The sequence below is a fragment of the Thalassophryne amazonica genome, chromosome 14 (genome assembly GCF_902500255.1).
Source record: "Thalassophryne amazonica chromosome 14, fThaAma1.1, whole genome shotgun sequence".
Classification (NCBI taxonomy): domain Eukaryota; kingdom Metazoa; phylum Chordata; class Actinopteri; order Batrachoidiformes; family Batrachoididae; genus Thalassophryne; species Thalassophryne amazonica.
The window spans coordinates 10,131,315-10,157,724 of NC_047116.1; the positions used below are offsets into that span (position 1 = coordinate 10,131,315).

Consider the following 26,410-nt stretch of genomic DNA (forward strand, 5'->3'; position numbering starts at 1 on the left):
CAGAATAGGAATAAATGGCTACTTATTCGTGACATAAGTGATCACTTGCCGGTCTTCAGTCCTTACAATTCCTTAGTTGATAAAATTGATCATACTGAAATGACAAATTTCAAAAGGAAAATAACAGAGAAAACTATGGCAAATTTAATGCACCAAATTTACCAAAATTGGCATGACATTTAAAGTAGAACTGCATTGAAATAAATGTGGTCAGATTTCAGAAAGAAATAGCTCATATGTATTTATAAGACCCTTGTGAATGCAGTAAAGTAAATCTGTAAGCCCAAATTTGTAATTCAGCGGAGAAATCTTCATTTAAAAATGACAAATTTGCAGCTAAAATTTAGCCCTCTCTGAAAACAGTTTGTACAGCTGTATCATTTCCATGACGTCAGGGACAAGACGACGTGCTCCCGCCTTGAGTCCGATCCCGCACTGAAATTGATTTTATCTGTTAGTAATGTTACTTATACACGTCATGGTTTCAACATCCAAAAGTAAGCTGCAATGAATGTGAGATACAGATCTGTGTGCTCAGATCAGCAACGACATCGACAGCGGGCGCCGTTCTTCCTCTCCCGCTCTCTGCCTCCGCTACGCTCGCTGTTTTAATGCGAAGCAGCCGCCTGTTGCTGCAAGGACAGACTTCTTGCGGCAAAATCCACAGCACCGCACGTCTCGGCAATCGGAGCCCCAGAGCTCCATGGACGCTGAGAGAGGTTTATATATTTTTAATGACTGGGATTCTTTGCAGGTCTCGCCTCCATATCCCGCGATGGTACCGGAGGCGAAAGACAGTAGATTTTCATTGCGACACCACTCAATCAAACGGGTGTATGAAAAAGTCCCCAAAATAATTTTCAAGCACAAACAAAAGAACTGTGTACTCACCAAACGTGCCGCAAGACAATATGAAGTTTTAAAAAAACTAGATCCTTCCGTATAAGACAAGAAAAAGGTGCAGATGCAAACTGACGTAAATGTACAAATTGCAATTGGCACAATACATGCTGGGAGGGTCTTGTCCGTGACGTCTCGGCAGCGTCCATGATGAGAGGGACAGTTTGCGGAGGGCTAAATGTTAGCTGTAAATTTGTCATTTTCAAATGAAGATTTCTCCGTTGAATGACAGATCTGGGCCTGCAGATTTACTTTACTACATTCAGAAGGATCTCATGTGTAAATGTAAGTCATTTTTTGTTCAAAAAATCTGACTGCATTTTTTTCAATGCAGGTCTCCTTTAAACTGAGGACAATGATCAATCATATGAATCAATCACTACCATAATTTGGTCTGGTCTTGTTAGGAGAGACGGCATCCATCCCACTTTGGATGGAGCAGCTCTCATTTCTAGAAATCTGGCCAATTTTCTTAAATCCTCCAAACCGTGACTATCCAGGGTTGGGACCAGGAAGCAGAGTTGTAGTCTTACACACCTCTCTGCAGCTTCTCTCCCCCTGCCATCCCCTCATTACCACATCCCCGTAGAGACGGTTCCTGCTCCCAGACCACCAATAACCAGTAAAAATCTAAGCATAAAAATTCAAAAAGAAAAAATAATATAGCACCTTCAACTGCACCACAGACTAAAACAGTTAAATGTGGTTTATTAAACATTAGGTCTCTCTCTCTCTTCTAAGTCCCTGTTAGTAAATGATATAATAATTGATCAACATATTGATTTATTCTGCCTTATAGAAACCTGGTTACAGCAGGATGAATATGTTAGTTTAAATGAGTCAACACCCCCGAGTCACACTAACTGCCAGAACGCTCGTAGCATGGGCCGAAGGGGAGGATTAGCAGCAATCTTCCACTCCAGCTTATTAATTAATCAAAAACCCAGACAGAGCTTTAATTCATTTGAAAACTTGACTCTTAGTCTTGTCCATCCAAATTGGAAGTCCCAAAAACCAGTTTTATTTGTTGTTATCTATCGTCCACCTGGTCGTTATTGTGAGTTTCTCTGTGAATTTTCAGACCTTTTGTCTGACTTAGTGCTTAGCTGAGATGAGATAATTATAGTGGGCGATTTTAACATCCACACAGATGCTGAGAATGACAGCCTCAACACTGCATTTAATCTATTATTAGACTCAATTGGCTTTGCTCAAAATGTAAATGAGTCCACCCACCACTTTAATCATATCTTAGATCTTGTTCTGACTTATGGTATGGAAATTGAAGACTTAACAGTATTCCCTGAAAACTCCCTTCTGTCTGATCATTTCTTAATAACATTTACATTTACTCTGATGGACTACCCAGCAGTGGGGAATAAGTTTCATTACACTAGAAGTCTTTCAGAAAGCGCTGTAACTAGGTTTAAGGATATGATTCCTTCTTTATGTTTTCTAATGCCATATACCAACACAGTGCAGAGTAGCTACCTAAACTCTGTGAGTGAGATAGAGTATCTCGTCAATAGTTTTACATCCTCATTGAAGACAACTTTGGATGCTGTAGCTCCTCTGAAAAAGAGAGCCTTAAATCAGAAGTGCCTGACTCCATGGTATAACTCACAAACTTGCAGCTTAAAGCAGATAACCCGTAAGTTGGAGAGGAAATGGCGTCTCACTAATTTAGAAGATCTTCACATAGCCTGGAAAAAAGTCTGTTGCTCTATAAAAAAGCCATTCGTAAAGGTAGGACATCTTACTACTCATCACTAATTGAAGAAAATAAGAACAACGCCAGGTTTCTTTTCAGCACTGTAGACAGGCTGACAAAGAGTCAGAGCTCTATTGAGCCGAGTATTCCTTTAACTAGTAATGACTTCATGACTTTCTTTGCTAATAAAATTTTTATTAGAGAAAAAATTACTCATAACCATCCCAAAGACATATCATTATCTTTGGCTGCTTTCAGTGATGCCGGTATTTGGTTAGACTCTTTCTCTCCGATTGTTCTGTCTGAGTTATTTTCATTAGTTACTTCCTTCAAACCATCAACATGTTTATTAGACCCCATTCCTACCAGGCTGCTCAAGGAAGCCCTACCATTAAGTAATGCTTTGATCTTAAATATGATCAATCTATCTTTATTAGTTGGCTATGTACCACAGGCTTTTAAGGTGGCAGTAATTAAACCATTACTTAAAAAGCCATCACTTGACCCAGCTATCTTAGCTAATTATAGGCCAATCTCCAACTTTCCTTTTCTCTCAAAAATTCTTGAAAGGGCAGTTGTAAAACAGCTAACTGATCATCTGCAGAGGAATGGTCTATTTGAAGAGTTTCAGTCAGGTTTTAGAATTCATCATAGTACAGAAAACAGCATTAGTGAAGGTTACAAATGATCTTATGGCCTCAGACAGTGGACTCATCTCTGTGCTTGTTCTGTTAGACCTCAGTGCTGCTTTTGATACTGTTGACCATAAAATTTTATTACAGAGATTAGATCATGCCATAGGTATTAAAGGCACTGCACTGCGGTGGTTTGAATCATATTTATCTAATAGAGTACAATTTGTTCATGTAAATGGGGAATCTTCTTCACAGACTAAAGTTAATTATGGAGTTCCACAAGGTTCTGTGCTAGGACCAATTTTATTCACTTTATACATATTTCCCTTAGGCAGTATTATTAGACAGCATTGCTTAAATTTTCATTGTTACGCAGATGATACCCAGCTTTATCTATCCATGAAGCCAGAGGACACACACCAATTAGCTAAACTGCAGGATTGTCTTACAGACATAAAGACATGGATGACCTCTAATTTCCTGCTTTTAAACTTAGATAAAACTGAAGTTATTGTACTTGGCCCCACAAATCTTAGAAACATGGTGTTTAACCAGATCCTTACTCTGGATGGCATTACCCTGACCTCTAGTAATACTGTAGAAATCTTGGAGTCATTTTTGATTTTTGATCAGGATATGTCATTCAATGCACATATTAAACAAATATGTAGGACTGCTTTTTTGCATTTGCGCAATATCTCTAAAATTAGAAAGGTCTTGTCTCAGAGTGATGCTGAAAAACTAATTCATGCATTTATTTCCTCTAGGCTGGACTATTGTAATTCATTATTATCAGGTTGTCCTAAAAGTTCCCTGAAAAGCCTTCAGTTAATTCAAAATGCTGCAGCTAGAGTACTGACAGGGACTAGAAGGAGAGAGCATATCTCACCCATATTGGCCTCTCTTCATTGGCTTCCTGTTAATTCTAGAATAGAATTTAAAATTCTTATAAGGTTTTGAATAATCAGGTCCCATCTTATCTTAGGGACCTCATAGTACCATATCACCCCAATAGAGCGCTTCGCTCTCAGACTGCAGGCTTACTTGTAGTTCCTAGGGTTTGTAAGAGTAGAATGGGAGGTAGAGCCATCAGCTTTCAGGCTCCTCTCCTGTGGAACCAGCTCCCAATTCAGATCAGGGAGACAGACACCCTCTCTACTTTTAAGATTAGGCTTAAAACTTTCCTTTTTGCTAAAGCTTATAGTTAGGGCTGGATCAGCTGACTCTGAACCATCCCTTAGTTATGCTGCTATAGACGTAGACTGCTGGGGGGTTCCCATGATGCACTGTTTCTTTCTCTTTTTGCTCTGTATGCACCACTCTGCATTTAATCATTAGTGATTGATCTCTGCTCCCCTCCACAGCATGTCCTTTTCCTGGTTCTCTCCCTCAGCCCCAACCAGTCCCAGCAGAAGACTGCCCCTCCCTGAGCCTGGTTCTGCTGGAGGTTTCTTCCTGTTAAAAGGGAGTTTTTCCTTCCCACTGTCACCAAGTGCTTGCTCACAGGGGGTTGTTTTGACCGTTGGAGTTTTTCCGTAATTATTGTATGGCCTTGCCTTACAATATAAAGCGCCTTGGGGCAACTGTTTGTTGTGATTTGGCGCTATATAAATAAAATTGATTTGATTTGATTTGATAATTTCCAATTTAAATGATAAATCCTGTCCACTGATGTTAAAAGTTGGCAATATGCAAAACACTCATAAACCCTGGATCACAAAGGGACTGCTGAATTCATGTAAAAAGAAAAATTTTTTGCACATGCAATTATTAAAACTCTTTTTTAAAAAAAATTGAAGCTGAGACTAAATATAAGGCGATCTTGCAAAAGGCAGTACCACAGTGATTCATTGGGGGGGAAAAAAAAAACAAAAAAACTAACATTAAAAGGTACCTGGAAGGGCTTAAATGAAATCATCAAAAATAAAAAACAAAGTTGTCAAAGATTATTCAACATATTTTTATACGAATATTGATACAATTGTTAAGGAAAAGAAAGCTGTAGTAGGCCATTTTAATGATTATTTTGATAGTATGGGGAAAAATTTAGCAAACTCAGTTGTGTTCTTGGGAAAACAGTACAACAAGTAATAACCTTTTGGACTCTATCAGAGAAACTGATGAACTGCAATAATTTTGATAGGTTTTTGATAAAAAAAAATATTATTGTGTATTATATTTGTAATTTGTCATGAACGACAGAGATTTCCTTACAAAATGAAAATCGCTAACGTGATACCACTGTTCAAATCTGGTGATACACGTTTTTTTAAACTACAGACCAATTACAATGTTACCTCAATTTTCAAAAACTCTGGAAAAGGTATTTGTTAAGAGGTTAAATGATTTTATATCCAAACATCATATACTAAATGAGCAGCAATATGTATTTAGGAAAAAAAAAAAAATCATACTACTTCATTGGCGGTAACTGATTTTGTGGAACATATTATGAATGCACTTGAAAACAAGCAATAGACGGTAGGGGTTTTTTTTTATTTACAGAAAGCATTTGATACCATAGATCACACCTTATTATTGAATAAATTATGGAAGTATGGTATCAGAGGTTTAGCTCATGACTGGATAGCAAGTTATCTGCACAACAGGTACCAATGTGTTCATATTGGTGGGATAAATTCTGAATTTTTGAAGTGCACTTGTGGGGTGACCCAGGGCTCAGTTCTTGGGCCTTTGTTGTTTTTTTTTATATATTAATGACATATCTTTGGTTTCTAAGGTTGAATCTCAATTCTACCCCTCTGCCCTTCCCTTTACCCCTTCCCCTCCGTTTGCACGGGCACGAGAGACAGAGGGGTGTCTCAATTCTCTTTTTGGAACGAGGCGGAGGGGTAGGCAGAGGGCTACAAACCCCTCCAAACGGAGTGAATCTGGATGCACACTCCGTTTGGAGGGGTAGGAGGAGCTTACCGCTGTCTCCAAAGAAACAAACATGGCGCCCAGAGCTGCACAAATGAAAGCGGCTTTCATTACAAATTATGCTGTTTAGAAAGTTATAACTTGCCAAAAAAAAAAAAAAACTTTACAGGCAGTTGCCTATGACAGCAACGTCTATGCTGCTGGATGCATGTTGCGTATGTTGTCGTTCTGAAGAATATCGGCTTTGCTTGTGTGCTGAGGCGTTATAATGCATATACACACGAACGCAATGATAAGACACTTTTATATCTCACAATGGGTTTGTGCATGGTGCACTGCTGTTTGCATGTTTCTGTTTTGAAATTTTAGTTGAGTGATTAATTTCTATTTTGTATTAGTTATCATGAGTATATGTATATTTTTACATACATATGTACACATTTTTACTTTTTTGGTTGGGGGGGGTTATAAGCTTTTGCTTCTGCCTACACCATTTTGGGCACCAGGGCGCATTGTTGGATTGTGTTCTTTGTGAGTTTATTTTGTTATTTTCGGTCTGTGTGTGCTGAATAAATCCATTCATTCATTCACATGGACTCTCATCCACTTCATGCTACAGAATCCATGGATCAGCGCCGGTACCAATGGGCCTCCAGGCCTCTATAGGATTTCTTCTATGTTAGTGAAAGACTAAATCTGAAATTCTGACATTATTTTAAACCAAGTTTTATCCAATCAGAAATGGATTTCCGGGACACAGGTCAACTACTAAACCGAGCAGGGTGGGTTAGCCTATACGTGCACTGAATACAGAACAAAGATCATGCACTGAACACTACACCACCTGAAACGCTGGCGCTTTAAGTCCAGTAAACCAGAAATAATGACATTTGTTCACTTGAGCTTTCAAATACAGAAATAAAGACAGTCACAAATCTTCAAAGCAGTGCAGACACAGAGCATTACAGAGAGTCAGCAGCAAGACAGAGACTAGGATCAGATAGCAGCCCGTCCATAAAGCGGACAAGGACTGTCAAACAACATTAGACACACACGCTCCAGCCAGAATGCCTGTCTGGACAGTACGGCTAACAGACCAGACTTAGCTCAGAGAGGCAGGACAGATAATCCAGCAGCCTGTTAATCTGAGAACCAGGAAGGTTCAGACCGTTTATGCCGGCGAGAGGCTTCTTTGACAACACCTCAGGCAAACTTATGGAACTTCAACTGAAAATTATTCAATTACAGAACAGTGAAACTAAAAATACCAACTTGTCAAATTAAATTTGGACCACGACTGTGTTTGTATATCATGTTTAAAGGGGATAGAGAATCAAAATCATCTTTTTCATGTTTTTGGTGTTAGTTCAGAGTCTCCCCGCTGTGGGGAAAACACACGAAGTGCCAGCAAGTTTCAGAACCTCTGTTTCAAGTATTTCTCCTTTTTTGAATGCCCCTAGAAAACAGGCCAATCCGTTTTTGAGAGAAAACTTACGTCACTTTTTCACCAATAGCCCCCACACACACACCCACACCCTTTCACACACGCCCCTTTGAAATTAATTATTCATAACGTTGTGCCCACCCATTCGTAACACTCGAAGAGAAGCAATGGCGAGCTACAGGTGTGCTTTCCCAGGCTGTTTTAGCGGACTACGATCTTCCCACGGAAAGCAATGTACGCGATCACTGGCTTTTATTCATTTTTAACCGCATCCCCAGTACATACAACCGCCGACTATTTCTTTGCTCTGCGCATTTCACGGAGGACTGTTTCACAAACCTTGCACGATTTCGAGCTGGCTTCAGTCGGCATTTAATACTCAGTAGAGGGTCAGTTCTGACTCTGCGACAAAATCAACCCAGGCAATCAGTACAGCCTGTGAGTATCACATTTTCTTTTGTTTTAAATTTGTGTTGCGCCATATTCCTGTTGTAATAATTGCACGTTAGAATGGCACGTTAGCTCTGGTTTGTTCCTCTAAAGGGAATGAGCTAACCCCTTAGCAGCTAGGGATGTGTATCGAGAACCGGTTCCTTTTGGGTATCGTTAAGAAATGACTCGATCCACCGACATCAATAAGCTTTGTGCTTAACAATTATGTTATCGGTCCTTCAGAGTGGCTGTTGTTTTGGGGGGTGTTTGTCAGGAAAATGATAATTTCTGTATTGATTACAGAGCCTGCAGCGGGTCTGTAAACAACTTTTCTGCAGCGCGGCTTTGCTTTGAACCTTGAACCAATCGAAGCAGTGCTTCGCAGACTGAAGCAATGCTTCGATTATTCTTTCTTTCTTTTGCTTAATTTTCTTCTGCTAAAACCCTAAAGAGCATACGTCTGTGAGTATTATTTACCTTTTCTATGTTAAGCCGACCTGTTATGTTCTTCTGAAACAGTTGATAGATGTATTTTATAACTTAAAAACGGGAGCGATGCTAACGCATTAGCATGTCTATGGCATTTTCAATGTTAAAAGTTAGCATTGCAGCTGTCATGTTCGGGTGCATTTATTTTCAAATTGTAATATTTCTTAAATTTATTTTTGTTTATATATTAATAATCTAATGATTATTATATACAATTTTAGAGAAAGAGGCAAAAAACCCTGAATAGAAACACAACAGAAAATATAAAAGCAATGAAAATAAATAAATAATGCTTTCTTTTCAGTGAGAGTAAGGGCAGCCAATCAAACAATGGCAACCGATCAGCGCCACCTACTTGCATTTCATAATGAGGTTGCCAAATAAGCTCAGAAACAACGCCATTAAAGGCAAACGAGGCATTCTAAACCCAGCATAGTAACATAGCTGTTTCAGAGAGCCTTTTAGGAAGGTTCTGAGCCATTACAGACCCAACCAATTTTTTTGGGCTACATATCACATCACAGAACAAGGATTAATGCCCCATTCAACCTCTCTCTACCACCTTTAATGGAATAATAAAACCAAACTATGTCGAAAATAAATAGCTTAATAAACACTGGACCAGAGGTGGACAAAGTCACTGTCAAGTCATTCTCAAGTCATGAATCGGCAAGTCTTAAGTCAAGTCTCAAGTCACCTTGCACACAATTGGTGGTCATTATGACTTGAGACTTGCCGATTCATGACTTGACGGTGACTGTCCCACCTCTGCACTGGACCACATTGCAGAGTACTGTATCTCAATAGATCATGTATTTCTATAGAGAATATGATGGCAGAAGTGAAATTAAGTTTTGAATAAAGCAATACAATGACCCCCAACAACAGTACACAAGCCCGACAAGAAGACCACAATCTAAAACAAAACCAATTTACCAATTAAAAATTCTGGAATTCAAAAAACTGGAATCATTTTTACAGTAACTAGTGATTCGGTTCATTAGCAGTCTGTTTTTAGCATTGTGATTTGGTTTGATTCTGAAAAATAATAATAATAGTAAGACGAAGAAGAATATTCATTGAAACAACAGCAATACTGACCTATCCTACATCACTGAAGCCCAACCATGAACTTGTGCAAGGTCTGAGCAAGGTATAATGTAGAGAAAGGTCACAGTTCATGAAGTCCTTGTGGCATTACCATGAATGGTAGACTGCAGGGATTCGACCCCTGGTAGCCACAAAGGGAAACAAACTGAGCCCAACACTGAACTTACCCACAGTCTTAATGAGCTAACTTTGTGTACCCAGCTTCACGTAGACACAAAGTCTCTGTCAAGGTAAACTTGTAGGCATCAGCCACGCTGACAGACAGACGGTAGGTCAAGCAATTCCTCGGCCGACCAGTACTTTCGCTTCTGCCACGCAAGTGAGAATGGTGCATCCATCCTCATGTATAATAAATAACCCCTTCTACTTATACCAGGCTGCTGGTTTAATTCCAGTTTGTAAAAGATCAATTGTGGCACCATGAACTTTCGTTCCGTCACCCTGACACTCCAACACAATCTCAGATTTCTTCATTAGTTTGCAGTTTTCTGGTTGTTTTTACCTTTAGGCTTGACTCATAGTCTGTGTTGACTTTGAACATAAGTCCCAGTCTCAGATGAATCTCCGTCACTCTCGAGAAACTGGGTTCAATGTACAGCACCTCCTGAAATGCTTTGATTGCCCTGCAAAAAACAAAAACAAAACATAAAGTACATTAATTATAGGAAACGGAAGAAATATGTAGACTCGAGGCAACAGTGTAGTCATCTTTAAACACCGTTTTTATGCAACTCCTTTGCTGTCCTTGAGCCAAAAGGTAAGAGGCTCACATAGCGGTACTCCTGACTGTTTGTCAACATGTGTGCAAGACAATGAACCCCAAACTGCTACTGCATATGGTCCCCAGTCTGCAGAAACCTCCCAGTTGGGTTGGTGGCAGTTTTAGTACAGTGTGGTAAAAAAGTATTTTGTCAGCCCCTGATTGTGCAAGTTCTCCTCTTAGAAAGATGAAAGAGGTCTGTAATTTTCATCATAGGTACACTTCAACTATGAGAGACAAAATGAGGAAAAAAAAAAAAATCCAGGAAATCACATTGTAGGATTTTTAAAGAATTTCTTTGTAAATTATGGTGGAAAATAAGTGTTTGGTCAATAACAAAAGTTCAACTCAGTACTTTGTAAAATAATCTTTGTTAGCAATGACAGAGGTCAAAAGTTTCCTGTAAGTCTTCATCTGGTTTGCACACACTGTAGCTGGTATTTTGGCCCATTCCTCCATGCAGATCTCCTCTAGAGCAGTGATGTTTTGGGGCTGTCGCTGGGCAACATGGACTTTAAACTCCCTCAACAAATTTTCTATGGGGTTGAGGTCTGGAGACTGGCTTGGCCACTCCAGGACCTTGAAATGTTTTTTACGGAGCCACTCCTTTGTTGCCCGAGCAGTGTGTTTGGGATCATTGTCATGCTGGAAGACCCAGTCACGTTGCATCTTCAATGCTCTCACTGATGGAAGGAGGTTTTGGCTAAAAATCTCATGATACATGGCCACATTCATTCTTCCCTTAACACAGATCAGTCGTCCTGTCCCCTTTGCAGAAAAACAGCCCCAAAGCATGATGTTTCCACACCCATGCTTCACAGTAGCTATGGTGTTCATGGGATACAACTCAGCATTCTTCTTCCTCCAAACACGAAGAGTTGAGTTTTTACCAAAATGTTCTATTTTGTTTTCACCTGACCACATATTCTCCTAATGTTCTTCTGAATCTCCTAATGATCTCCTGATCATTTTTGATCAGGATATGTCCTTCAATGCGCATATTAAGCAAATATGTAGGACTGCTTTTTTGCATTTGCGCAATATCTCTAAAATTAGAAAGGTCTTGTCTCAGAGTGATGCTGAAAAGCTAATTCATGCATTTATTTCTTTTAGGCTGGACTATTGTAATTCATTATTATCAGGTTGTCCTAAAAGTTCCCTGAAAAGCCTTCAGTTAATTCAAAATGCTGCAGCTAGAGTACTGACAGGGACTAGAAGGAGAGAGCATATTTAACCCATATTGGCTTCTCTTCATTGGCTCCCTGTTAACTCCAGAATAGAATTTAAAATTCTTCTTCTTACTTATAAGGTTTTGAATAATCAGGTCCCATCTTATCTTAGGGACCTCATAGTACCATATCACCCCAATAGAGCGCTTCGCTCTCAGACTGCAGGCTTACTTGTAGTTCCTAGTGTTTGTACGAGTAGAATGGGAGGCAGAGCCTTCAGCTGTCAGGCTCCTCTCCTGTGGAACCAGCTCCCAATTCGGATTAGGGAGACAGACACCCTATCTACTTTTAAGATTAGGCTTAAAACTTTCCTTTTTGAAAAAGCTTATAGTTAGAGTTGGATCAGGTGACCCTGAACCATCCCTTAGTTATGCTGCTATAGACTTAGACTGCTGGGGTTTCCCATGATGCACTGAGTGTTTCTTTTTATTCACCTCTTTTTGCTCTGTACCACCACTCTGCATTTAATCATTGGTGATTGATCTCTGCTCTCTTCCACAGCATGTCTTTTTCCTGATTCTCTCCCCTCAGCCCCAACCAGTCCCAGCAGAAGACTGCCCCTCCCTGAGCCTGGTTCTGCTGGAGGTTTCTTCCTGTTAAAAGGGAGTTTTCCTTCCCACTGTTGCCAAGTGCTTGCTCATAGGGGGTCGTTTTGACCGTTGGGGTTTTTCTGTAATTATTGTATGGCTTCTGCCTTACAATAAAAAGCGCCTTGGGGCAACTGTTTGTTGTGATTTGGCGCTATATAAATAAAATTGATTTGATTTGAATCATCCATATGCTCTCTGGCAAACTTCAGACGGGCCTGGACATGTACTGGCTTAAGCAGGGGGACACGCCTGGCACTGCAGGATTTGAGCCCCTCTCTGCATAGTGTGTAGACTTTGTTACTTTGGTCCTAGCTCTCTGCAGGTCATTCATCAGGTCCCTCCGTGTAGTTCTGGGATTTTTGTTCACCGTTCTCATGATCATTTTGACCCCACAGGATGAGATCTTGTGTGGAACCCCAGATCGAGGGTGATTATCAATGGTCTTGTATGTCTTCCATTTTCTTACAATTGCTCCCACAGTTGATTTATTCACACCAACCTGCTTGACTATGTAGATTCACTCTTCCCAGCCTGGTGCACATCTACAGTTTTCTTTCTGGTGTCCTTCGACAGCTCTTTGGTCTTGGCCATGGCTGAGTTTGGAGTCTGACTGTTTGAGGCTGTGGATATGTGTCTTTTATATAGATTACCATGAGGGTAGAAACCAGTGCACTACGATGTCCTTCTTATGGGCATACGCCAACACGAAACAGCAAGCATACAATCCTTAATGAAAGGCATCAGAGGGCCCATACATACCCTGCATGCTCTACACACCATGATATAAATGTACAAAAAGGCATACGTGTGTGTAACGGTGCTTTTGATTACGTAGAACAATATATGCTTTAGATCATTCGTCTGGGCTTCTTGTTTGCTGAGATACACAAAACAAAGTTGTTTTCCCACCGTTTTCCTTTACCTTTCACCAAACCACTCCAAAAGATAATCAATTCCAGACCTCAATCCAAATAATATTCCTAACCAAGTTTGAAGGAAATATGTCCAGCTGTTTTTAAGTTATGTCCACAGACACGGGTGCCAGTGAAAACAATACTCTGCCCAATGCACAGGGTTAAAAATAAATACATCATGTCAGTATCAGTTTACATCCAGAGATCAGATTTGTAACTTTGTGAATGTGGATCATTGTAGTTAGTAAGGTAATCTAGGAGAAAACCACTGAGAACATACATCAAATTCACCAATTATCAAGTCTATCCCATACAAAAAAAAAATAAATAAATAAATAAATAACAAGCACCCCCCACGTCATCATCGCACTGCACAGCCGCTGACTTCACAAGCTACCATCCATCCATCATGACAAAACCATCACACAGATCACCTTAAAGAAGGGCTAGCTGAAATAAAATATTTTTTTCCTGATAAAACATAATAAAATGCATTTCCTACCTTTTTATGAGTTTTCTTATGTTTGATCATGAATAAATCGATAAAATAAAAAAATTATAAAGAATTCATCTGACTGGTCAGAAATGTATAACGCATGCGTGTGGGGACCAAGCCCCCGCGTTAATGTATCCATATTGAATTCTATGTGCAAGAGAGTAAGAATGTCGATCAGACGGACTGATAAAAAGATTCACAAAATTCAGGTGCGATCAGCGCTACTGTTACAGTCTTTGTGTTTTGGTAGACTTGGCCGGCTGTTTATACGCTCTTCTAAAAATAGAGTCCGACTCACTCACTTATACACGTGGCCACTAGCGTGATGGCAAACCACAGTTCTTCATTTGTCCCACTGAGAAGGAGTTCCAAACCAAAAAAAAAAAAAAAACCCCCCCAAAAAAACTCGTCGAAAGACACTGCAGTCCCAACGTTATTCGACTTCATTAAGTGTGTAAATGGGGGGTGACCCACAGCCAACGTGAGCCCTGGAAACAGGATCCCGGTCAAGAAGACCAAAGCCAGCTATTGCTGTGAGCACAGAGGCAACAGAGAGCCGAGACGTCTTTGCAGGAGGTGAGTTTCAACAGTTGAGTATGTAGTTATCAGTCTACCTGAGTGAGGACATGATATTAAAAAGTCCCTTCAGCTGCTCCCTTGTTTGCACTCGGGGTCGCCACAGCAAATCCAAGGTAGATCTGCATGTTGAATTGGCACAGGTTTTACGCCGGATGCCCTTCCTGACGCAACTCCACATTACATGGAGAAATGTGGCAGGGGTGGGATTTGAACCCGGAACCTTCTGCACTGAAACCAAGCGCATTAAAAACTTGGCCACAAATTCAAACATAAAGTCTAATCTTACCTGTTCGTTTCAGTTGGATTCATCATCACAGCCTGACAAAAACCTATCCACATAAAGTGTCCTGATTTTGGACGACAACGTCTGAAAATAATTCCTTGTCTGGGCTGAAGAAACATAGCGTTTTAAAAGAAATCCCTCTGTGTTTTCAGTCTGAACCAGAGAATGCTTTTATTTTAAAAGTTGAAAAACTCACAGCGCGTCATTCATTACTCTGTTTAACATCAGTGTGAGAAGAGAAAGAGTTGCAAAGCTTATGTCTTCCTGCTGTATTGTAAACACATTACCCTTAGGCTATACACTTAAGTCACACTTCCGGTTTGAATGCAGCACCTATAGAGGCAATTTATTTTTAGCAAATTTATGTAGTGTGATAATTATTCATAGAAAATGCAAATTTTGTAAATAACTGTAAAAATTCGTTTAACACTTAGAGTGACACTATTATACAAAAAAATTACAAGAGGTCCTTTTAAAAAGGGCCACCAAAAAATAATACCTTTTTCATGGCACTTTGCCTTCAGAAACACAGCTGTCTGGTGTGAAACAGAAGTTACTGAGAAGAGGTTTCAAAGACACTTTATATCAGGCAAACAGTGAAGGAGCATTTAATGAAAGACATCGTCAGCACAAAGTATTTCCCAGGAGGAAAGAGGTGAGAAGCAAAAAGAGACTTTTTTTTAAATCTAAACAGGAGTCAAAAGCTGTCAAACAGATGTGTTCTACTGAAAGCTATGACTGCTACCTTCAGCTGATGATGGATAGCAAAACATTTATCTGCAGTTTTTAACACTTCACCGCAGCCACCTCAAAAAGAAACCGAATAGCGCCATGACAAATCACTTCCACGAAAAACCAGATAGTCCACAGACAGTGCACATGAGGGAATGTCAAAGCCAAAGAGCTGTCGATGCACTAAAATGATTACTGGCTTTCAAGTTAATGGATATTTGTTATTTTTCCATCAGCATTGTGTTGGTGTTATATCTGACCTTATTGTAGGCTGTGGCTATGATTCCATAGGGATGAACGCTGTTAGTTCATGATACAAAACTATAATGCTCCAACTCTACAATACATTCAATCCAATACTCATCTGGACTAGTGATGAATAAAAGGACGTCTGTAGAGTATTCATTACGTTTTCCATTTTGAGGAGTTGCAGAAAAGATCATTTGTGTGGAACATTTTGTTGTATTAGCTGACAGAAAGGTCCATGATGATAGCCGGATGATTTAGTAAGGGACAGATGACAGACTTAGACTTTGCATCATAGTGATTCATAGACATCAGGGAGGAAGTCTGGCTTGCCTGTCAGTTGGTGATATAAGACACCTGGCAGTTATGACATTTAGATAAACTACAGCAAGCCATGGTGTCATTGATCACCAGAGATAGACAATGGGAACGTTTTTGCTTCAGCCAGTCTTGTGAAACCACAGTTTGTCAGTTTTGTTTTCTTGTTCTTTGTCCATGTCATTTTTAGACTCCCTACTGAAACATCTGAAAAACTGTTCAAGCAGTGCGAATAGGACAACTTAAAATTAACTGGTAATGGACCAACGCTATACCCAAAACCGGCAGATGAATACCACGTGATAACAAGAGCACCAACAAGTGCCGAATCAATCTGAAGACCTCTTGTTCATCAGACATGTCCCAATTAGACACGACATACAAGGGGTCGAATTAGTACATGCATGTGCTAGTTTGTGCACGTATTATTCGAGCGGTGCACGTAATTTATACTACACTAGCGTAAGTAAATTTATCCAAGTTTTATCAACTATAAGCACCAGTAGAATGAACTAATAAAGAAATAAATAAGGAAAAAAACAATTTCCAGTGTGTTGTCTTTGTCTTCCCTGCGTTTTATGACTCTCACACACGGAGCGAGTTGCTGTGCTCTATTTGTTGTGGAAAGCAAACAAATGTCGCCAGCAGCGCCCTCCGTGGGTTCACAACATCCTCATGAGACGTTCCCAATTCGGGGAGTTTCATTATTTGCTGCAGGAGCTGCAGCAAATAACTGGAGCTGCAGGAGCTCCAGTTTGAGGACCTCCTGTCCAGTACGCGCGCACATGTATACAAAGAAAAGAACAAAAACTGGCTGCCGCTGCGGTTCCTCGTGCTCTCTCCCCTCCAACTCTTGTCATTATTGCGTGATAAACCAGTCACCATTTGTTTTATTATACATCTGTGTAGTTAATAAAATTATCTTCACGGATGATTAGTTCGCGCGCACGTGAAAAAAAAAATTGGCTGCCACTGCGGTTCCTCACTCTCTCTCCCCTCAAACTCTGTCATAATTGTGTTATAAACCAGTCACCATTTGTTTTATTATACATCTGTGTAGTTAATAACTAATCTTCACGGACGATTCGTTCGTACGCGCACACGAAAAAAAAAAAACCATCTGCCGCTGCTCTCCCCTCAAACTCTCCCCAGAGAGGAAGAGTCTGACACATCAGAGTTTTAAGGTTGATATAAGACTGACTTCTGGTTGTGCAAGTAACTTTTTTGGTGCAAGTAATTTTTTTCTTACTAGCACCAGTGCAAGTAGGTTAAAAAATGTATTTTGACCCCTGTATACTGATGGACCATCGATATACGTCACATATAATATTTCACCCACAGGCAAACTTTCAAGTATTTGTCAAAGATTCTCAGCCATCCAAGTATGAGAAACCTAGAGGTTAACTATGCATCACCTACTGGATTTCTTGTTGGCTTTCCAAGACATTTGACCACTCTCCAAAGTAACTTTTTTAATGATGTAACATGACTGCTGAGTTCAAAGCCACAAGGTTCAAAACTGGTGTGGTGCCGATATTTCATCCCCATAGAGATGTGCCAATGTACAAAACTTAGACTGAACATCTTGAAGATCAACAAGAAGTCCAGGTGATGTAGAGTAAATACCCACTGTAGATACTTTGAAGCAATCCACAGGCATAGCAATTCCCTGCAAATCCCTGTGTATCAAGAGTTGGTGCAAGGCAAGGCACATTTCTACTCATTGACATACTTGCGTTTTGGTCAGTACTCTACAGCAACATCACCTACTGTAGTCAGTTGAGATGATGACACAGTTGATGATTGTTACAGTTATGCTGATCGGTCAAAAATCCTACGATACTGACCAACAGAAATGTGTCTTATCCAGCACCAGAAAGTGCTACACGGGTGTCTGGTATTAGTTGCTCAAATTCTCACCATCACATATAGTCACTTATGAGCCACCATATCATTGCTTTATTTTGTTCAGATTTACAGTGCAGTGTTCATAAAGCAAGCATAAAATGCACATCCAATGAGTGTTAACCCCACTGGACAACCAAGTAATAATACTTAAAAAAAAAAAAAAAAAACCTTGCAACACAAGTGGATTTGACTTCTCCTGACGTGGCACAAAACAACCACAAAGAATATCAACCTGCTATCCGACGCTGCTTCAGGTTTCACAAGGTGTCGATACTCCCAAGTTCCACAAGGTCAATATGACGTTGTTAAATTAAGCATCCGATTGCAACACGCTAACGATTAATACTTGTCAGACAGTTCAACTCTGTCAAGAAAAAAACTGATTTTGACAACACAATGATTACTGGGTCAAATTTACCTATATGTAATCGAGAATTTCAGCAGGACTCCAACCATACACAAATGCCGATATATGTGGATGCACAGGGAATTCTCATTCTGCCTTCACTCAGCTGTTGACTCAATGATGCAAGCATTTCGTGAAAAACAGACCTTTGTAACTCCTAAACCAACTCAATGTCAGGTCAAGTCTAGTCTGGGAGCATCCTCCATTATGTTGAGTCGTGCAGCTTCACGGAACCACTCATGATCCCAACTGGAAACCACCCAGCAGATCAACAATCCATCTCAATTTCACAGGGGATACACAAGTGTCTACTTGGCCTCGTCCACTCATCAGAGTCCTGAGCAATGAGGCACCTGTTTGCTGATCACACTCATTATCCAACCCGTAAGCTGGAGAGGAAATGGCGTCTCACTAATTTAGAAGATCTTCATTTAGCCTGGAAAAAGAGTCTGTTGCTCTATAAAAAAGCCCTCCGTAAAGCTAGGACATCTTACTATTCATCACTAATTGAAGAAAATAAGAACAACCTCAGGTTTCTTTTCAGCACTGTAGCTAGGCTGACAAAGAGTCAGAGCTCTGTTGAGCCCAGTATTCCTTTAACTTTAACTAGTAATGACTTCATTACTTTCTTTGCAAATAAAATTTTAACTATTAGAGAAAAAATGATTCATAACCATCCCAAAGACATATCTTTATGTTCGGCTGCCTTCAGTAATGCTGGTATTTGGCTAGACTCTTTCTCTCCGATTGTTCTGTCTGAGTTATTTTCATTAGTTACTTCCTCCAAACCATGTCTATTAGACCCCATTCCTACCAGGCTGCTCAAGGAAGCCCTACCATTAGTTAATGCTTCGATCTTGAATATGATCAATCTATCTTTATCAGTTGGCTATGTACCACAGGCTTTTAAGGTGGCAGTAATTAAACCATTACTTAAAAAGCCATCACTTGACCCAGCTATCTTAGCTAATTATAGGCCAATCTCCAACCTTCCTTTTCTCTCAAAAATTCTTGAAAGGGTAGTTGTAAAACAGCTAACTGATCATCTGCAGAGGAATGGTCTATTTGAAGAGTTTCACTCAGGTTTCAGAATTCATCATAGTACAGAAACAGCATTAGTGAAGGTTACAAATGATCTTCTTATGGCCTCAGACAGTGGACTCATCTATGTGCTCATCCTGTTAGACCTCAGTGCAGCTTTTGATACTGTTGACCATAAAATTTTATTACAGAGATTAGAGCATGCCATAGGTATTAAAGGCACTGCGCTGTGGTGGTTTGAATCATATTTATCTAATAGATTACAATTTGTTCATGTAAATGGGGAGTCTTCTTCACAGACTAAGGTTAATTATGGAGTTCCACAAGGTTCTGTGCTAGGACCAATTTTATTCACTTTATACATGCTTCCCTTAGGCACTGTTATTAGAAAGCATTGCTTAAATTTTCATTGTTACGCAGATGATACCCAGCTTTATCTATCCATGAAGCCAGAGGACACACACCAATCAGTTAAACTGCAGGAATGGCTTTCAGACATAAAGACATGGATGACCTCTAATTTCCTGCTTTTAAATTCAGATAAAACTGAAGTTAATGTACTTGGCCCCACAAATCTTAGAAACATGGTGTCTAACCAGATCCTTACTCTGGATGGCATTACCCTGACCTCTAGTAATACTGTGAGAAATCGGAGTCATTTTTGATCAGGATATGTCCTTCAATGCGCATATTAAGCAAATATGTAGGACTGCTTTTTTGCATTTGCGCAATATCTCTAAAATTAGAAAGGTCTTGTCTCAGAGTGATGCTGAAAAGCTAATTCATGCATTTATTTCTTTTAGGCTGGACTATTGTAATTCATTATTATCAGGTTGTCCTAAAAGTTCCCTGAAAAGCCTTCAGTTAATTCAAAATGCTGCAGCTAGAGTACTGACAGGGACTAGAAGGAGAGAGCATATTTAACCCATATTGGCTTCTCTTCATTGGCTCCCTGTTAACTCCAGAATAGAATTTAAAATTCTTCTTCTTACTTATAAGGTTTTGAATAATCAGGTCCCATCTTATCTTAGGGACCTCTTAGTACCATATCACCCCAATAGAGCGCTTCGCTCTCAGACTGCAGGCTTACTTGTAGTTCCTAGGGTTTGTACGAGTAGAATGGGAGGCAGAGCCTTCAGCTGTCAGGCTCCTCTCCTGTGGAACCAGCTCCCAATTCGGATCAGGGAGACAGACACCCTCTCTACTTTTAAGATTAGGCTTAAAACTTTCCTTTTTGAAAAAGCTTATAGTTAGGGCTGGATCAGGTGACCCTGAACCATCCCTTAGTTATGCTGCTATAGACTTAGACTGCTGGGGGGTTTCCCATGATGCACCCAGTGTTTCTTATTATTCACCACTTATTGCTCTGTATGCACCACTCTGCTTTTAATCATTAGTGATTGATCTCTGCTCTCTTCCACAGCATGTCTTTTTCCTGATTCTCTCCCCTCAGCCCCAACCAGTCCCAGCAGAAGACTGCCCCTCCCTGAGCCTGGTTCTGCTGGAGGTCGCTTCCTGTTAAAAGGGAGTTTTTGCTTGCTCATAGGGGTCGTTTTGACCGTTGGGGTTTTTCTGTAATTATTGTATGGCTTCTGCCTTACAATATAAAGCACCTTGGGGCAACTGTTTGTTGTGATTTGGCGCTATATAAATAAAATTGATTTGATTTGATTTTAAAGGTGCACTGAATTGTTTTGTGAACTGTTTTGTAATTTGTATCTGTAGCATGACCCAAGCAGAGGGTCACCCCTTTGAGTCTGGTGTGCTTGAGGTTTCTTCCTCAGAGGGAGTTTTTTCCTTACCACTGTTGCTCTGGGGGTTGGTAAGGTTAGACCTTACTTGTGTGAAGCGCCTTGAAGCAACTTTGTTGTGATTTGGCGCTATATAAATGAAAATAAATAGAAAATTGATTTGACACTTGCACAAACTTGATCCCTGCATTGCTGTGCAATTCGTCGTGACAATGCAATCCGCTTTGTCCCGCATGACACCACCCTATATAAAATAATCACTTCATAGCCGATGATGCTTTTGCTCTCAGAGCGTGGCTCATGTGCGTCGTGCGGTGGAAAATGCATTTGGAATCTTGTCTCAAAGGTAATTATATTGTAATGGATTGGTAAAACAGTTGCATTTTCATTCCTTCTTATGAATTAGATAATGTATCTGTAAAATTATGTTTATTACAGATGTAACATCGCGTCATTAGGTATGCACCGATACCACTTTTTTCCAGTTCTGACACAGAAGCTGTTGCGCAAAATGCGATGTCACAAAAAGGACCTTTTTTCAGCAACGACAAGGAATTATTTTCAGATGTTGTTTTCCAAACTCAGGAGGCTTTGTGTGGATTATTTTTCTTCAAGATCATATGATGAATCCCACTGAAACTATTAGGTAACACTTTATTATTTACTCTGTGTGTGAATTTATGCCGCATGATGAACTGCAGCTTTCAGCCAATTAATGGACAGCATTGATGGACATATTTCGACCTATGAGTAAATTACATGAAAGCCTGTAAAAATCCATAAACTAACCGCATCATTGTTTAAGCTGCAGTGTTTAAAACATGTGAAAAAAGTAGCGGTGTATAGTCCAGAAATTATGGTGTGTGTGTGTAAAAATCCCCCATTGAAAGGTTGACATCACATTTCTGTGAAGGGGTATCGGGTATTGTAGTATCAGTGAAGTTTTATGATTACGAGTAAATGAATACAGGATCGGGTATCGGTGCATCCCTACTCATCATAATCGTTCAGATGCCCTACGCGTAATGAAATGCACCAACACAGTGTTTTCAAATAAGTTGCACAACATTCACGATTAGCTCACAAAATTAATGCGTGTCAGAAGTTAAACATTTCAAAATTTTCTTTGAGCTCTGGCATGCAGCCGTGCACAGTTCACGTGCAGTTTACGGCGAGTTTACTCACTGGCACGCCAGATCGCGTGTGGGAATCAAATTCATGCAAGTGTCAAGGCACCTTAATGCTCCATATGGCCGTTGAATCTGAAATGACCTTCCCTCAGAATGCAACTTGTAACGGCTCATTTGGATCCTGCACCAGTACACAAGAAACATTAATGTTCATATTAACAAATAAAAACCGCTGAGGGTAAAAGAAAACACCACCAGCACAATAACATTAAACTTCTGCTCCCATCTAAAAAAAAAAAAAAAATGTCAAATTAAGAAAAACCATGAAAGACAAAACATATTACAAATTAGCCCACTCACTGTGTAGCTACGACAACAATGCCAATCGCATGTCAGCACGAAGCCTCTCCTGTACACTGAGCTCACTGCGTGCCACACACACACACACACACACACACACACACACACACGAGCGGAGCAGGCTGAACTCATTGGCCTCATTCCTCCTCCGCCTCCTGTTTATCTGGTCCCTCCTGCTCTCCCGCCCCTCCCACTGTGTTCACTCTGTTGCTGGCAGAATCCAAAGTCAACGCCTGAAGTGTTGCCTTTCGAATGGGGAACGGACAGACTGCGACGGAGACCGAGCATCAGTCTGTAACCACGAGACAAACTGAGGACTGTTGGTCACATCATAAAAAAGCCTCAGAGGGCAGCACATGTTAAATATAACATAAAGCTAAAATACGCTCGGCCGTATGAGCATCGTGTTCTTTATCATTTGCAGTTTATTTCATTATTAAGACCATATTGTCTTACGTACAATTTGTACATGTTCAATAATCCTCTATCAATCCATCAAAACAATATTTACGTTTTAACGATATCTGCATGAGGCCTTGCATATGTGTGTGTGTACATGAGCTTTTGATAAGAGCAGACGTTGTGCAAATCGAGGAATATTTGTAGATCACCCTCTGTGCATTTGCAGGGTATTGATTAGACACATTTAACTCCGTAGGAAGTTAGCTTTCAGCTAGCAGAAGTTAGCGTCCACACTAACGCGATTTTGCTTTCAAAGGTGATATCAGGCAGGGCTGTGAAATGAAAATTGTGAAATCCGAGGAAAATTTGCAGGGGGTCTGGGGGGGGTACAGCTCCCCAGGAGCCGGGGTATGGGGCCCCATGGGGCCCCAGAATTAAATCTTTATCTAATGATACTTTCTCAGCATCTCCTGGAAGAACAAATCTCAAAATTAGTGGATATTTAAATGATCCTATATTCAACCTTTCATTTGACCTGTCAATGATGATGTTGAAATAACAGAATATGACTTGGAAGTAGGACCTGGAATGATTTTCCTTTTAATTGTAAACCAAATTATGCATCAACTCAGAACAATTAAACTGCATGAAATTTATGAAGACTGAAAAGACCGTTACAGCATTTCAAAAACCACAGCTAAAGATTGTAGAATATTTGGAAAATCATGGTAAAATATCAATAACATACCTTATAGTAAAAAGTCACATATTCTTGTGTAAATTCATGCAGCCTAAATCCATTCAAAGCTAAAATCCTGTTTGAACAGCAGAATGTTTTTTTTCCAAGGAGAGAAAAATTCTTACCGTGTTTCCTGAGAGGGCACAGTTCACTTTTAGGGGAGGTGATGGTCTAGTGGTTAAGGTGTTGGGCTTGAGTCCAGAAGATCATGGGTTCAAATCCCCGCCTGACTGGAAAATCACTCAGGGCCCTTGGGCAAGGTCTTTAATCCCCTATTGCTCCCGGTGTGTAGTGAGCGCCTTGTATGGCAGCACCCTGACATCGGGGTGAATGTGAGCCATAATTGTAAAGCGCTTTGAGCGTCTGATGCAGATGAAAAAGCGCTATATAAATGCAGTCCATTTACCATTTTTACCATTTACTTTTCCCGTTTCTTTTATCTTTCAGGTGTGTTGATGAAGCCAGCGACGATTCCATGGATTCTTGTCCTTATAAGACTTTTTCAAACAGTCTTTCTTGCCATCTTCTCTCTGTGCAACGTCGCTCCGTGACACAGACGTGCTGCACAAATCTTTTAAAAACTTGGAAGCTCTAAAAGTTTGGGATGTCCATATGCTAAGTTTAGCTTAAGCGTCGCAGGAGCCACACAGCGTCGCCGCAGCAACCAACCAGTCCTGCTTTACGACAACTGTCGTTAACAGCTACGCTTTGAGTGGCATTTTTCCTCCGCGAAACTCCGCGGATGCGGATCCGAGAAAAGTGATTTGTATCTGTAACACACAGATCAGTGTCCGCGGACTTATAAAACTTACGCGATGTCGTAAAAAAAGAGAACGGTTTGCGATAAGCATTTTAAAAACTCAGTGTTGTTCACGATTAAAGAGTACAACACTAACACCCCACCCCCCTCCCCATGATGAAATCCACAAAATCCCGCGGATCCGCAGAGTTTTCACAGCCCTGATCAGGTTACAAAAACAGCACTTTCAGTTTTAGAAGTGTTTATTTCTCGTTAGAATTTACATAATATATGGCAAAGATGTTATATTACATACAAACTAAACTGAGTTTTGCAGCTAGCTAAACCAGCCTGTGATGTCATCACGCTAACGTCTGCGAAATGTCTTCTAAATAACTTCAGCGGTGTTATTAGGCTCCAAAAACAGCATTTTCAGTTTTCTAAGTGTTTATTTCTCGCTAGCTGTTACATAATATATGAGAAACATGTATATAAACACATAAAGCGATTTTAGACAGACCTGCCACTGACGTCACAGCACAGCTCTACTCTGATTGGCTGCCACCCCCACCACTCAAAAAAAAAAAATAAAGAAAAAAAATATTTTAACAGAATGTGACTTTTTAACCTCTTAAAATAGGTCAAGGTTAGTCAACTTTGAACTTGTCCAAGGTCTGTGTCCCAAGAATGTTCCCTGTGAATTTGAAGACTCTGGCCATAATAGAACTGGACTTATGCTGAACACAAACAGACGCACAGATGGACGAAAAGCCTTTGCAATATCCGATGGCCATATTTAATGTGTATCGAGATAACAGCCCCCAGTAGGTGGCCCTCTATAGCCACAATGCTGTATGCCTTCATAAAATTAACAATACTTTTGCTTGGTGGCCATTGGGGCCCGGGCTTAAAAAGTCTATCCCTGGCTTATGAAAGTGGTACAAATCCTGTTCTTCAACCTTACTGATCCAGACTGAGCCATCCTGGACCCTCCAATCACAAGACCACAGTTTCTTTACATTCCTGGTTTCTGTTCTAGGTGCAAGCCAACATCCTTAAAACAATTTATGAAAACTGGCTCATTAGGTTTTGGATAATCCTGCTCACAATCCAACAATAAATAATATTTCAAAGTACAAGTGCAACAACACATCCTTCACAATCATTTCATTGATTGCATTTACAGAACGCGGCTCTGCAAAGTGTTTTATGGTAAACCCTCACAATTCTCACACTCGATGCCAGAAACTTCACCGAAACAAAACAAGATGGTCAAAATGACCAACTTTTCATCAACTTGTCATCCCACTAGCTGTGATCTATGGTAGTATTTTGACTAAATAATCCAAACTCTGGTTTTTAAACGATATGTACCAAATACTAAAATGTGCGCAATGATTAAGTCATTGTAGTCCAAGCTAATGCCGTGAGGAAGGATATCCAGACCACAGACTCCACCGACAGTCACCAGTTCAGCCTCATGAATTAATGGTCACCATCTGACAGCTCTGCATTCCTCCAGCCCTCAAGTTCAGGGTGACAATCTGTCAGGGAGGCCCACGTTGTGTGGGCCGCCAGAAGAGGAGGTACTGCTGGCCCACCACCAGAGGGCGCCCTGCCTGAAGTGCGGGCTTCAGGCACGAGAGGGTGCTGCCGCCACGGACACAGCCGGGAGTGACAGCTGTCACTCATTCTTCATCACCTCACTCCATAAAACCCAGGCGTCATCTCCACCTCATCGCCGAGATATCGTACTTCATTGAATGTAATATCCTCAGCCGTTTTTGTGATTGCAATATTTGTATATTGTGAGTGTTTGCAGGAGTACCAGTACCTCCGTCGGTGAAAGCTGTGAGAGCGCTGAAGGCACTCTTTTCCCCTGAGGAATCTACAGTACTCTGCAATTTTTGAGTGAGAGGTGGAGGTGGCATTCCCACCGTTGTTGTTACTGGGTGTACACACACCCACACTTGACTGTCTTTGTTCTCGCCAGCAGTACCAGATCCGACAGTCGGAGACGGTGATCACCTGGGAATTCGGGACTTGGCGGCTCCAGTATTCACCAGGTTCGGTGGTGGCAGAAATCGTGTGGTTCCGGCCCTTCTCAGGACAGATGTCTTCTATCCTCGAGCCTGCCCACACGTCACCTTTGTAATTTGACTGTAATCATTTGCGCCCCCTATTGT

The 26,410-nt window shown here is 40.5% G+C and overlaps 1 protein-coding gene across 3 annotated transcripts in view; it reads right to left on the minus strand.

Annotated features, from left to right (window-relative positions):
- kdm6a (lysine (K)-specific demethylase 6A) overlaps positions 1-26,410 on the minus strand; it is a 100,621-nt gene that overhangs the window by 42,963 nt on the left and 31,248 nt on the right. For all 3 annotated transcript variants that reach the window (XM_034186705.1, XM_034186703.1, XM_034186704.1), the window contains exon 6: positions 10,104-10,224. In XM_034186705.1, coding sequence (XP_034042596.1) covers positions 10,104-10,224 — 121 coding nt within the window. The remainder of the gene's footprint in view (positions 1-10,103; positions 10,225-26,410) is intronic.